The sequence below is a fragment of the Poecilia reticulata genome, chromosome 7 (assembly GCF_904066995.2).
Source record: "Poecilia reticulata chromosome 7, P_reticulata-male-v2, whole genome shotgun sequence".
In the NCBI taxonomy this organism is placed as follows: domain Eukaryota; kingdom Metazoa; phylum Chordata; class Actinopteri; order Cyprinodontiformes; family Poeciliidae; genus Poecilia; species Poecilia reticulata.
The window spans coordinates 3,298,380-3,312,497 of NC_088836.1; the positions used below are offsets into that span (position 1 = coordinate 3,298,380).

A 14,118-nucleotide genomic window follows, 5' to 3' on the forward strand; every position below is an offset into this window, starting at 1 on the left:
CTCGTAGAAAAGGTTTTGTTTTCACTACTTTGTTTTGGCAAATCACATCTAAAAAATGTGAATAAATATTATAAAAATGAATAAATATTATACGGAAACTAAAACATGAATGATTTGTCTGCAGTGCATGCTGTTGTTGTTTTTGAATATTCCAAAATTAATGGTGTCCTAAGGAAATCAGTGGCTAAAACTCTACATAGTTATTCATTACAACAGACTGGGGCACGTTAAAAATGACGAGTGTGCAGTGAACTTTTTTTATGTGATGAGACCTTTGTTCGGAGGAAATGTCAGCTTGTAGCTTTCCAAATCCCACCTTAATATTGGAGGGCCAAAACTTCCAATCCAATAAAGCACTCCTTGTCCTCTTAGAATATGTCATTCGAGAATGTCATACAAATAATTAAGGTGTCTCAATCAAAGAGGTAACAAACGAAACAAAGTTTTTGCTGTATAACAAATGACCAAACTATATACTGTCCAAGTGGCTGATAGACTATCCTCCTTTGTATTTCTTCAGAGCATTTAAGTTGCACTAAATTTATACAAAAAGGAATCTTTGTTAAAACTGCCACTATTTTGTGACTATTTTGTGCATAAAAATGTAACAAATATTGCATTTTTATAACACATTTGTTTTCTTTTAGTCCACAATTTAACCGAGTCCATCAGACCATCGAATGTGAAAACAACCAGAGTCAGAACAAAAGCCACTGACCGAGGAAGAACATGTAATTCAGTTGAAAATCAAAATGGATTTAATGATTAAACCGTTTATTTAAGCAAAAGCTATAATTAATTTGAATGGTATTAGAATAAAAGGGAGACAAAATAAAATCCCAGTTAGATAAAACGACTACTCAATTCATAACCGGAAAATATTTTGAACCAAACTCAAAACTCCTCCAGCCAGCAGCGCTCAGACTGTTATTTCATAAGGAACAATCGCTCTGATTACTTTCATTCATTTAAAATGGCATTTAACAAAATTACCTTTTTTTAATTTCTTGATGAGGGCCTTTTATGAAAAATTTGAATTTCAAGACAGTTGAGTAAAGTCTTTTGGTGACTTAAGGAGTCACCAAAGTAAATCAAATATAAAACCACGTCATTTTCAATCCTTTGGGCAAAACAGCAGCAGCTACTGATTTATGACTTGTAAATATACTGTTTCACATTTTAGTTAACGAATTCTGCAAGCAACCTCCATGGGTTATAGGTAACAGCCTCGTCTTCATATTAAAAGACAAAATGAGTTCAGATGCATTTACTTTGCTCTGTATTCCTGCTTTTCTTTCTGGACAACACAAAATGCCACCTCAGAGTTGAAAGTGCAATCTGTTCACATTTACATCCAGAATGAAAAAAAATATTAAGGTTACACCATTTATTAATTCTTTCTTTTTAAAAAATATATTTTGATGTATCAGAAAAATAATACATAATAGAAGGCCAGAGAAAAGTAGTGCATAACAATCCAATATCATAACAGACGAGACTATTTAATTTGCTTCAAGCATAAAAAAATACAAGCTTCTGCTGAAGCGGTTTGGTAACCAATACAGATATGGAACAAAAGACATATTCACTACAGTTTGAGTGACTGAACAATTATATATTCAAATAATTTGCATTCAAAATAAATGAACACCCAGACAAAAAAAGTAAAGCAAGGATTTCCCCATAGGACTTACGACAGGGTCCTTTCCAGCCGTCCTCCTGTTGAGCCGATTATTTCTCCAAGTGTACAGAACGTCTGGCCCAAAAAGTCCTTGGCACGAGGAAAAAGAATGAAAAAGAAAACTTACTTGTGTATATAAGAAGAAAGATGGTGCCTACATCTGCAAAAGCAAGCACATATCTCAAACTTTTTCACATTTTGTCACATTGCAACCACAACCTCCTTTATTAATTACCGAGACTTCAGATCATAGATCAACATAAACTAGCACACAAAGTGGAACGTGGAAATTTGAGTCTCAAGTTGAAATTTTTGACTTTTCAAAGTTTTTTGAAATTATCCTAAAAAGATTTTCTAGCAAATTTTTGACTTTTCAAGCTCAGCAATAATCCTCTTGTTCTTTCCTAAATCTTTCTGAGATTAATCTAAAAATTTCTGAGTTTTTTGGTGGAAATGTACTCTTCCTTTTTTCCCCGACATCTACAATAATGGATAAATAATGACCATTGTTGACACATTGTTGGGTATTTCTAAGAAAGTAAGGAAGAGGAGAATCATCCCGTTAACACCATGGGGATAATCCTAGAGATAAAAACCTCAGTAGCAATTACGAACAAGTGTAAAATTGATGGGGATTGTTACGGAGATATTAAAGCCATTAAAGTTCAATCTCATCTTTAGTGAAGGGCAATTTTAAATTGAACATTAACTTTACAGTTTAATTTCACCGCATATGCAGGCTTGAATGAATTAACCCAACGATGTCAAGATGTTACAGAGAGCTGCATAACTCAGCTGCCTGTTGGAATTTTTAGCAAATGTCATCAAAACAGGACAGGAAGGGTCAGCGAGGAAGAAATTTTTATGTTTACAACCTCGCCATGCTTTCTTGTACCTGCAAAAACTAAAAAAAGAATGTGGCAACATAACAAGTAGAGTCGATGTGGCGTAATAAAACACACCGCACAGCATCAAGAGCAGAGCGCTGATGTTTGCGTTGCGTGGGAACGAGGTCCACCGTAGGTGTGAGTCCCAGCAAAATAAACGTGTGTGCGGCCTCTGGGAATGACCCGACGTACACGATGTGCCATAATACACAAGTCTAGAAACCACAAAAGCCGCTTTGAAGTGCGGTTCTGAAAGTTGCTTTTACCTGAGCCACTGAGAAAATGCAGACAGACAAAATGTGGTGCAACACAACAGGAGAAGCGTTCCGGGTGTCTGCGTTTGTCCGCGATTAGACGGGTAAAATGAAAGAATGGGAGAAAATTCAATATAAACCACAGTAAATGACTCACGTCACAAAATTACATGATGACAAATGAAAATGGAAATGAACAAAGTGCAATGAGTCACGACGTCAAAAATCTGTAGGCAAATGTACTCACCTTCTGCTCCACGTAGTGAGTCATTTTAGAAGGAGAAAAGACAAATAAGTAAATAGATGAAGAAAGGGTCAAGGGGCATATTTGGAACATAATAAATTGAAATGAAATGCATATTGAATCCCTATTGAGTCTTATTCACTGCAAACAAACTTTAACAGAACATAATTCTCTGAATAATGAGTTCACTCCCCATGTCTTTTGACTTTAGGCTAGTTTCACATGGTGTACTCACGTGTTTGGATATGTTACAGCTTCTAGAGTCCACATTGTACCTGCAAAGCACAAATAAAAATCTGTCGAAGAAAACTGAGGACTCTCAAAAGACTAAAAATTTGTGAATTATGGTATATTGAAAGTGACATTTTAACATCTAAACCAAGATATTGCTACTTAAGGTTGATGTTTGGTGTTTCTAGCAGGAAATTATACTTTTTTATTTACTTCAGTCGTAATTTGAGGATAAATTTCTCACTATGTAAAAAAAAAAAAAAAATTCTCCATGGCAAATTAAAAAAAAGGCTAAACCATTTGGGAACATGGCTAGTACATGTCCAGTAAGACAGTATTCTTGTTTTCAGATCAGTACTGCTGTCAACCTTAGCTTGTTCACTCTATAGCATTAATTCTATTATTTATTAATATTATTATTGTACCTTTATCTAGTTTTCAAGGTGAGAATTATTTTTTTAAAAGGTGACAAGTAAATACTTACACATCAAACCTTAGATTCTGCTTCTCTTCAAAGAAGAAATCCAGCACAAATTTCCTGACAAAATCGGGATTTCGGGTGTTGTCGATAACTTCTGTCCTGCCAAACTTGCAAAAGACAGAAGATTTCAATTATTATCAGTACTGATCCAATAGTTGATATTTTACATTATGCAAACAGAGGAGAAAATAGTTAAAGAACTGGATAGAAAAATCCTTTGTAACAGAATCTGTGGGTACAGAATCTATTTTACAGATATGGGACTGCGCTGCATAATGCCAAGGAGTCTGTGCTAAAGTCTCTGACCCCAGAGAAATCAGGGTAGGTACATCGGAGTCATCGGAGTGATCATCCCCCCCCCACCCCACATTGTGTGCCCAGCAAGGCCTGCTCCCATCTTCCCTCCAGAGCCATGGCGTCTTTCCATCAGCCTGACAATCACACCGCTAATCCTCCCGTGGGTTGCGGTCTTGCCTTCGCAGGTCTGGCCCGACAGCACCGTGTAATGAGCTATTGATTTTGGCACTGCCTCACCGCAGCCTCAATACCTCGACTCATGTCTTCAGAGGCCGGCGCACATAATCCGTGCTATCAACTGTGTCCCCAGCCTATCCATTACCAAAACCGAACAGGGAGGTGCATCGGACCTCAGAAGTACTCGCTGCATCGATCCCAACAGGAAAGTCCCATGATGTCTGTTTGCTTTGTTTCTATTTTTGGCCTTGGGGGGCCAGTTTGGTTAATAATTTCAGAGACGAGATTGGTTAATCTGCACCTTGTTGGAAATTAGGGAATTGATTTGTCACCAGTGGAAATGTTTTAGTTGTCTGAAGGTAAGTATGGCTGTCTGAAAAGCATGTAATGACAGTGCAAACTGAACTGTATAAAGTGCTTTGAAAAAGCCTCTTCCGTTTTTGTTTTTGCCAAATATTTCAGATTATTACACATCAACCTGGCTCTATGTGGAAAAGTAATTGCTTAAACCTAATGTCTGGTTGTGCCACCCGTAGAAACAGATATTGACGTCAAGAGTTTTGTGTAACTAGCAAGTCTTCAACGTCACACCTGAGGAAATTTGTCCCATTTTCCTCTGAGATAAGTTTTAATTCAGACATGTAGATTTTTTGAGTACAAGTGTGGAAGGTCATACTACAATATCTCAAATGGATTTAAGTCCAGACTTTGTTTGCACCACTCCAAAGCTGTGTCTTGGTATATTTGAGTCATCCAGAATACTTTCCCAAACGTCCTGGGGATCATCAAGATATTTTTTTGATAAATGTGAGACAGCCATCATGTCCTTTTTGGTCAGCAGTGATTTTAGTCTTGGAACTCTCCCACAGAGGCCAATTTAGTCCCATTTCTCTTCCTTATTGTTAAATCTTGAGCACTGACCTTAGCTGAATTTTTGTTGAGCTCTCCTGGAAATGTTTACCACCGTCTTCTCCAGTTGGAGGTTATGGCTCTCACATTTAGCTTGCAAAGTCATAGAAATGGCCCTGTAGGTCTTTTCAAATTAATAACTTTGCTTTTCTACTGTTTTTCTTTGTTGTTGTTTTTTTTAGATGATGAGTTGCTGTTTGGGATATTTCAGCCATCGGAGATATGATAAAACATTACAGTGTTTTATCATATCTTCAAGTCAGGTAATCACGCCTGAGTTTGCCTTGTGAAATTGAGCCCAGCTTTCTAAAAATGAAGTTTAATCACATTTAATGCATGATTGAACATGGGAGGGAATTACTTTCCCCCAGAGGATCAGGTTGGTTTGGATAGCTTTTTTCCCTTAATGAAATAATCATTTGAAAATTGCTTCTTGTACATATACAGGCTATTTTTATTCAATGGTAATGTTTGTTTGGTGATTTGAAATATTAAAGATTATTTCATACAAATATATGTGTATATGTACAGTCCTTACCTAGCTTGGGAAAAGGAAAATACAATAATATATTGAATACAACAAAACCAGCAAATGTTTTGGGACATGTTCAATATGAAAAAAATTAAGATTTTTTTTTCAAATATGCACTCAACGTTGAGTATTTTTTTTAATTCACTCACTTAATACCACAGTGCCAAACATTATTAGTGGCACATTTGGCAAATTGTCAAAGATTTAACAGCAAAAAATTCTAATGCTAACATTGTTATAAAAAAATTATTAAGTATCTTTTTTAAAGAGATTATGAATGGAGCAATTATTGGCATTGTAATACTTTTTATTACCCTCTTTTGCCAACATCACAGAACTTATTCTTCTATACCATTTAACATGGTTGGTTGAGAATTTTACTCATTAGGAGAAAAAAATCTCCTCAAACCAGTCTGACCTTGTATGAAAAGTTAATGGTCCCTTAACCTAATAACTGGTGATATGAACAAAACTGTCCTTCACAACAAAGGGCTAGTTGAGGCCAAAGGGCCACACTGACGACTTTTATCATTCAGTTTTTGGTAGAAAGAGAGAAAACAGATAATTGACTTATTGCTTATCCCAAAACCGAACACCAAATATAAATCTTTTCTACAGTTTTATAAATCTAAATATTTCAGGTATTTCATTTTTTTTAATTACAACTTTGAATAAAAGTAAGCTTAAAAATATCTTTGTGCCAGATTTGATAACACGTCACAAAAAATAAAACTTTAATGTTTTTCTCTAATATTTTATGAAAAAATCTATTCCAAATAAAATATAATTTAATGATTTTCTTGTTGAGGGTGTCGTATTGATGTGTACAGAAGAGACATCTATGAAAAGATTACATGGTCTCTATTAAAATTCAACTGAGGCTCTGACGGAAGCCTGTCACATTTACTGAATGGAAAAGTTTGAGCTTAAGCTAAAGGAACTGTTACATAAACATAAAAGATAAAAGCTTAAAACCAAAGCGTGTCGACAGCAGTAAGACCTGCATGGCGTTCAGTGGCAGAGTGCGTTCAGAGTCGTCCTTGTAGAGAGCTTTCAAGAGTTAGTGGGTGTGATTTGACAGGAACATATTTGCTGATGAATGGCCCTGGAGCATGGGCAAGTCAGTTCATCTTTTCCCAAAACATTTGCTAACACACATCGCTAAACGGCATTTGCTGATAGAGCCAATTGCCCCCACCTACATTACAAGAGAAAAGTAATTATGATTCACATAAATATCCCTTAAATAAATTAAACTAATATAACACACTAATGTACTTTATAAGTGCCATTGGGTGTGCGGAAATTTGTTGTACTTGACTATTAGCTTTTGGTATATTATGCAGCTAACATCCAGCCTAACCAGAAATATACCTGGTGAAATTTCTCAAAACAAAGTTAAAAAAAAAAAGGTTAATGTTACTTCAGACACCATTTTGTTTCAGTAGAAAGTCTTATGGCAGTGCCGTCCACACGCTTTGTTATGCGTGTCAAAAGTGTCAATTCAAAAGTACTCAGGTCCAAAATATTTCTTAAGTGTGACCGGCAGGTGGAGATCTTTTTAAAAGTGACAAGATGCACCCGAACAGACTTAACAGTGCACAATATTTTATTAAACAATTTCTTTAAAATATCTCTTTTTAAAAACGAGGCTTCAGGCCTACTACTCGGTCCTTGGAACAAAAGGAACACACAAGGGAAAAGGATGGACAAGTTCAATTATTCCAAACAAAATAAAACATGCACAAGAAATTAGTAAAACAAAGAGAAACCATGCAATGCAAGAGAAAATAATAAAATCCTGATCACAAGTCTTAATGCTGAGGAAAAAGTTACGGGTTGAGAGACGTTGCTATGGAGCCAGACAAGAACAAAGACACAGCAGCTGAAATGAAAGCATTCTGCTATGCAAGGACAGAACATCAGCAAGTAAAAGCAGCAGTGTGTGGGGTGGCATAGAGGTAAAGCAGGTCCCCCACACGCAAGTAATTAGTCCTCAACGCAGCTGTTTGTAGTTTGACTCCAAACCTTAAGACCCTCACTGCATCCCTCTGCCAAGAACTGAGACTTCTGAGAATACTTTTATTTTCCAGTGGTTCTAATTCTATTTTGCAAATTGTTGTGGATAAGACCCATTAAATATATATATTTTTTAAGTAGTATTGTGGTGGATTCCTGTAGATCAGCTTTGTTGCCCAATACTTTTCCCTAAATAAATCTTTAAATCTCTAAAACAGCATTATTTTTTTAAGGTAATTCTGTAGCCATTGAAAAAAAAAAACATTTGAAAGGTGAAGCCATCAGCTTTCCTTGTGAAGTATTAACTTAGCAGCTATGTTTCCATCGGCCATCTAATTGGGCAGTTTGACATTTCAAAATTAAATCCGCTCAATAGAAACGCAGCAATTTCAAAAAACACATTTATCCATAAAAGGTTTTGCCGCAAGGATGAGGCTGTTTTTTTTTTCATCTTTATCAAAACGTATTTGTTTCACAAAATTGCAATGGAAACACTTCTATGGCATCACGAGTCACGTGGTCAACAACAGGATGTTACTACTGGTGAAAAACTATGGAGAAAAAGACGTCAGGAAGAAGATGCAGTCTGATGGTGAGGCATGTTTTTTAATAACATATCGCGTGAATCAACTTAGTCACGTATGATTTTAAGTGTATTTTTAATTTAATGGAAACACTGCAATTGCAAAATTGTGTTTTTTCGACATTAGCGGAATACTGCCAAGCATTTAAAGATGCTGTTAAGTTCAACATCTTACTTACAGGGTCAAAGCAAGCATCTTGCTTCAAGTTTGACTCAGGTTGACTAACATCATCCCCTGCTCTAAGAATTTCTCCAATCCTTTGCACAAAACTTGACAAGGAAAAGTTTGAGAAATGAGAGTGAGTGGGGGATGTGGGGCGGGGGGCTGTAAGCACATAAAGAACTGCTGACTGCCAGAGAGGAAACTGGAAAGAAACAGCATCATAAAGCACCTGCCACAGAGCGCTGTGAGGGAGAGGGCTTTGCTCCAGCAGAACCCCCTGCAGCAAACAAACGGTGTGGTTGGAGACCAGAACGGTCCCGAGCTGAAACATGTCGAGTTGTTGGCTGTATCCACAAAAACGCCCGGAGCGATAAAACCCTAGGTGAAAGCAGTGGCAGGTTGTGTATGGAAATCTAGCATTAGTTTAGAATCGAAAGACAGTAATATGTATCAATTGTAGATCACCAATAAAACCCAGACTCTGAATAATTATGCAGAGATCAAATTATGTGATGACTGGAGAAAACATTCTATTCACAGAGCACCAAACACCGCTGCTTTATGTGTCATGAGTTCTGATGTACCAGCAGCTGCAACAATAAAAAATGGCGAGGCATACTGGAACATTACACTGTAAACAAACCGCAGTGTTGCTGAAGGGAAGGTGAAGAAATAATGGTGACAAATATAAGACCCAAGTTTGTGAGTTGTGACAACCAATACAATATATATATATATATTTTTTTTTTTTTAATTTTTTTAATTTTTATTTTTTTTACCCATGAATTGTCTACTTCAGGTTTGACTCTCTTGCTTTGAAAACTCTTTAATTGGAGATATTTGCTTCTCGTTTCTGTCCCATCTGTTGTATTGACGACAGGACAGTATAAGTAAGTATAAGATAATTTATTCTGCATCAAATGTTCATGGTTCTTTAAAGGTATTATCCTAAAAATATTAGTCTTCACAGATCAGAGTTAACTTATTGAAAAGGTATAACTTTGAGTATTTGCTCTGATATTGAAAATGTAGCTTTAGGGAATTACCTGAAGCTACAATTTCATCCAGTTACCTGTTGAGACAATGATACTTTGTGCAACACTTTCTGATTGTTCAAGATTTCAAAGGTCACCTGTCTTCACTCTGGTTCCATCTTTACAGAAGATATGCACATTTCCAAAATATTAAAAGAATGCATTAAAGTTGGAGATCTGGTTAGATTTTGTAATTTTTGCAATAATGCAGAAAATTAGGCATACTTGTGATAAAGCATACAAGAATGGTGCAAGGTTGTTTCCAGTATGACTTACATATATTTAAATTCATAAAACAAAAAATGTTGCTCTCAGAAAAAGCAACTTCTTTATTTATCCATCTACGTATTTATTTGAACAGAGTTCCATGCTCCATTGGATGCAGCCTTTGTCTCCACAAGCTTGGACCTCTAATTGTACAGCATTTGCCAAGGTAGAGTATCATAGTGTGTACAGCTGGTGACAAGTTGTTTACTCCACTAATTGCGGCACAGTTTGTACCGGGTTTCTGATTAGGACCTTCGAAGTGGAATAGAAAGTCATGGGGTTTCTTGCGGGGAGTGGATCAGCAGTAAAAACAAAACAACAACAACAAAAAAAACCTCAATGCCATCAATAACACAATGTGGTCAACTTTGGATTTCAGATGGCTAAGAAAAATCAAACTCAGCCTAAACATAAAAATGCATGACACATAAGAGCATGAAGAAACTCACAGAAGTCGACATAAATCGATCGGACATGATCCTGATAAAAAAAAATAAAAAATGTCTGGCTTCAAGTGGCTATGAGTCAAAGGGAAGATTTTATTTGTGAGGACAAAATAACTATATCTTTCTTCTTCCCTTCAGTCATGACAGCAGTTAATTTGGTGTAGCACAATAAAATCAGCAGGTCCTTTTTATTTGGGATTTGTCAACCTTTGCTTTTACCTCACCAGAATGGGTCAGGTATTACAGGAATGTGTTACTTGTTTTGCCTAAAGTTGGAAAGCTGTCAGTTTAAAATGCAACTTCTGGACTCCTGTCTTAGTAACCCATCTCCCTTACATCATTTATACACAGAAAGCATTCTCTGAAATTAGATATTAATGTTAGGTTTCTCAACTTACCTCCCTCCACTCTTTGGTTCCCACACCTTGCACATATAACACAACCACTGGAAGAGAAGCAGAAAGAAGAGAGAGGTGAAAATGGGGATTAAAATAAAAACAGTTTCAGTTGTAGCAAAAAAGCCCATTTGGTTTCTGTATGTTGGCACCTGAAGCACCTAACAGATATCAAAACATTGGCTCTCAATTCCAATTTCATTACATTTGTTGTTGCTGGAGGTGAGTAAACAATTCTTTATTAAAAGCCAAACCAGCACCCTTTAAGGAAATTAGTTTTCATACCTCCTACCTCCTCCTATTTGTGGTAAATATGAGAACATACTGGATCCTAAATTATTAAACTTCTGGCAAACCAGCAGAACAGAGCAGAATTAATAAGACTTCACAGATATGCTGCTGCCTAATAATTTGAATAACTTCAAAAATAAGAGGGAACCATTTGGACAAAGTGAAACATGATCAGGATGTTTCACTTTAAATGAAATGAAAAAGGAAGAGCATTAGTTCCTGCTCTTTTTTTTTTGCTTTGCTTTGTTTTAAATAACAATGTTAAGCAATAATGAATCTTTTATGCCTGAAAGTCAGTTTATTTCCCCTTCACCACATCTCTATGAAAATTGCATTTGTAAATTCAGAAACATGGGTCAGTACTGAGGTTGTTATGAAAAAAATCTGTCAATATTAAACAGTTCATTCTGCTTTTGACTCTTGTTTGAGCTTCTGGTACAGCTGAATCAAATGCTATCGACTTTTACCAAGTCCTGCTAAGGCTCTTATGTGATTCAAGTTGAAATCCCTGATTGACAAAAAAATAAAACAACTTTCAAAGGTTCTAACATTTATAACAAAGAAGCAGTGGTGGGTAGACTTTCACTAACACGTAACAATGGAGCTATTTTTTTTGATTAGAGCATTTGCTAACTTCTGAAACGGTTAGCACACTTAGCGCTCCCTAAATTAATTTTTTTCAGATACATTCTAAAGCGCTAATTTACTTTTCAGTTTTGTAGACTTTCAGTAGAAAATTCAAAATCGCATTTTTTTTTCCCTCAATAACTTTATTTCAGACAAGAAACACAGAGGTAAAAAAAAATCAAACACAAACAGTAGAGAACCAGATATGAACATTTAAGGGCATTATAAGACATTTAAGTTATCATCTCAGAACCTCATTGGTGTTTGAGGTTTATACTGTTTCAAGGGCAGATTTAATTTGGGTTGAAATTAGCGCATTAGCATTAACCTCAGCTAAATACCATGTCATTGTAGCACTTTTGGATTAGCGCAACTAACTTTTCAATTTGCAGTACCCACCACTGCCAGGAAGCATTGTTCTAGCAAAATATAGTGAAAAGAAATTTGCTTACTTTTTTTTTTTTTTTGCTAAAGTTTATGCATGATGTAAAAACATCTAAGTGAAGAGCTTAAACAAACAAAAAAACATTAATTTATAGCTTTAATGTGATGTGCATTCATCCTGGCCAAGTAATCTCATTTGTGTCTAGACATCATCAGCCACTTTGTGCCTGTTTTAAGTTTGGACATTAGCTCTAATGAACTTTAGATCGTCTAAATTAGAAGGTGATTAAAACCAAATTTTACTGTCCTAATGAGCAATTAAGAGAGGTGCAATAAGAAAGATAAGGGGGGCAGGCAGTGGATCTTTTTGGCCAGTGCTTTCACAAGAAAACAATCTTTTCTTTGTCACATTGGTAACCATGCGGGAAGCTGCAGATTAAATTGGTTTTGTAAACCTGATTAGTACAGGCTAATCAGTTCGTGACTTGCATGTTCACATTTTAATTGAACAAAGGGGAAGATAAGCAAAAATGAATGGAAGGTGTAGGCTGTCAATTTCCTACCCTCCAAAACAAAACCACAAAATGTAACAGCATGGTGCATCAAGAGTTTGGGGCGGTAGAGGCTGAAGGTAGACTCCGATTCATTCGAGTTAAGGTCTAGAGGACCTGACTGATTGTGCACTTTATGGGAAGTGACAGAAAAAGGAAGGAGCAGAGCTGCTCAGCTACATGGCAGCTAAGCGACAAGTCCCTCTAAAGTCCCTCTAAACCCAGGACCACTGTATGCAGCATGGGTATACAAAAAGTAAATATGACTCATTCTGAATGGACCATAAATCACAAAAAGTTCTAATCAAAATCATGTGGCTTAGCTGCAATTATTAGAACAACCAACCTTGTTTCACCAATTGAACAAAAGAGAAGAAAACATGAAAACATTTGGACAACCTGGGCCTGAACAGGCAGTCTGGCCCCCTTAGCTGAGAAACCTGTAGTTAGATGCTTTCTGTAGGAATATGCCACGCTGAGACAACAGAATAGCCAAGTCCAAATGTCAACTATGAGAAGATAAGAAATTTGAAATTTGAAGACACGGGTCAAAACCCCAAATTGTCATGAGGATACCGGAGTCACCTTCATACATTGACGTGTATGAAGGTGTTTTTTTTTGGGTGGCAGTTAATTAATGAGGTTCTTAACCAGTCCTTAGTGGAACTATTGTTATGTATTTTAACAATTAAATCAATTAATCTCTTCCTCAGAGTGCAAAGGTTTTCTCTTTGTCCACCTTCAATAAAGTAATTTTGCAGGGATGTATTTGTTTGTAGGATGCAAATACATTTGAATTTTATTTATATGCTAAACAAGGCGGAGAGGCAGGGAGCAGCGGTGCAATAAAACCCAGGGCCTCAAGGTAAGACAGCAGGGCCTCCCATCAGATTTTCCTCTAGATTAACGCTACAGTTTCCATGCATAATAAATTTAGCTAAAGCTCAAATGTCATTTCACAGAAAGAGAATTACTAAACAGATATACTGGCAATCAACTCATGTATCAATGCAGGCGCAGCTTTTCAAAATGAAATACATTTCTGAAAAAGATTCTAAAATACAAATGACAAGAGAAGTCTAACCAGGAATCATTGGATGAGAGGTGGGATACACCCTTTACAGCAGTGGTCCCCAACCCCCGGGCCATGGACCGGTACCGGTCCGTGGACCAATTGCTACCGGGCCACGCAAGAAATAATTAAATATTTCCGTTTCATGTATTATTTGAATCTGGATGATTTTTTATTTTGAAAATCCTTTAACTGGATTCTCTAGGTCACGTCTTGAGCGCCAACACTGAGGCCACAAGCAGCAAAATGAGTAGGAAACGGATCAGATGTCTTTGGAAAGTTTATTTGCAAAGGCGAAAAGGCCCAGAGAAGAGACAGGAGAATGGATTTATCCTGGACCGGTAGGTAAGACACAAATTAAAAGCCCGCATGTGGCGACTGGCTGCTAATGAGGCCTTCAAACTACTTTGCCACGTAGAGACCAAGCAGGCTGTGCATATAAGCAACACTTCGGGTGTCATTGTTTCTCATCACTCCCAGATGGGACCGTCCCGTTGCAGAGAAACAAGCTCAGGGCTCCGTTAGTCATTATCGTGAGTTAAAATTTTCACGAAAGTAAAATGTTCGTTTTTGTGGCGCATCTATCTTATTTT

At 36.6% G+C, this 14,118-nt stretch overlaps 1 protein-coding gene across 1 annotated transcript in view; it reads right to left on the reverse strand.

The window, feature by feature from the left end:
- LOC103466873 (copine-9) overlaps window positions 1-14,118 on the reverse strand; it is a 101,429-nt gene that overhangs the window by 64,023 nt on the left and 23,288 nt on the right. The window contains exons 3-6 of the mRNA XM_008412761.3: window positions 10,604-10,650; window positions 3,782-3,885; window positions 3,302-3,341; window positions 1,695-1,774 (exon numbers count right to left, since the gene is read on the reverse strand). Of these exons, the coding sequence (XP_008410983.1) occupies window positions 1,695-1,774; window positions 3,302-3,341; window positions 3,782-3,885; window positions 10,604-10,650 (271 nt within the window). The remainder of the gene's footprint in view (window positions 1-1,694; window positions 1,775-3,301; window positions 3,342-3,781; window positions 3,886-10,603; window positions 10,651-14,118) is intronic.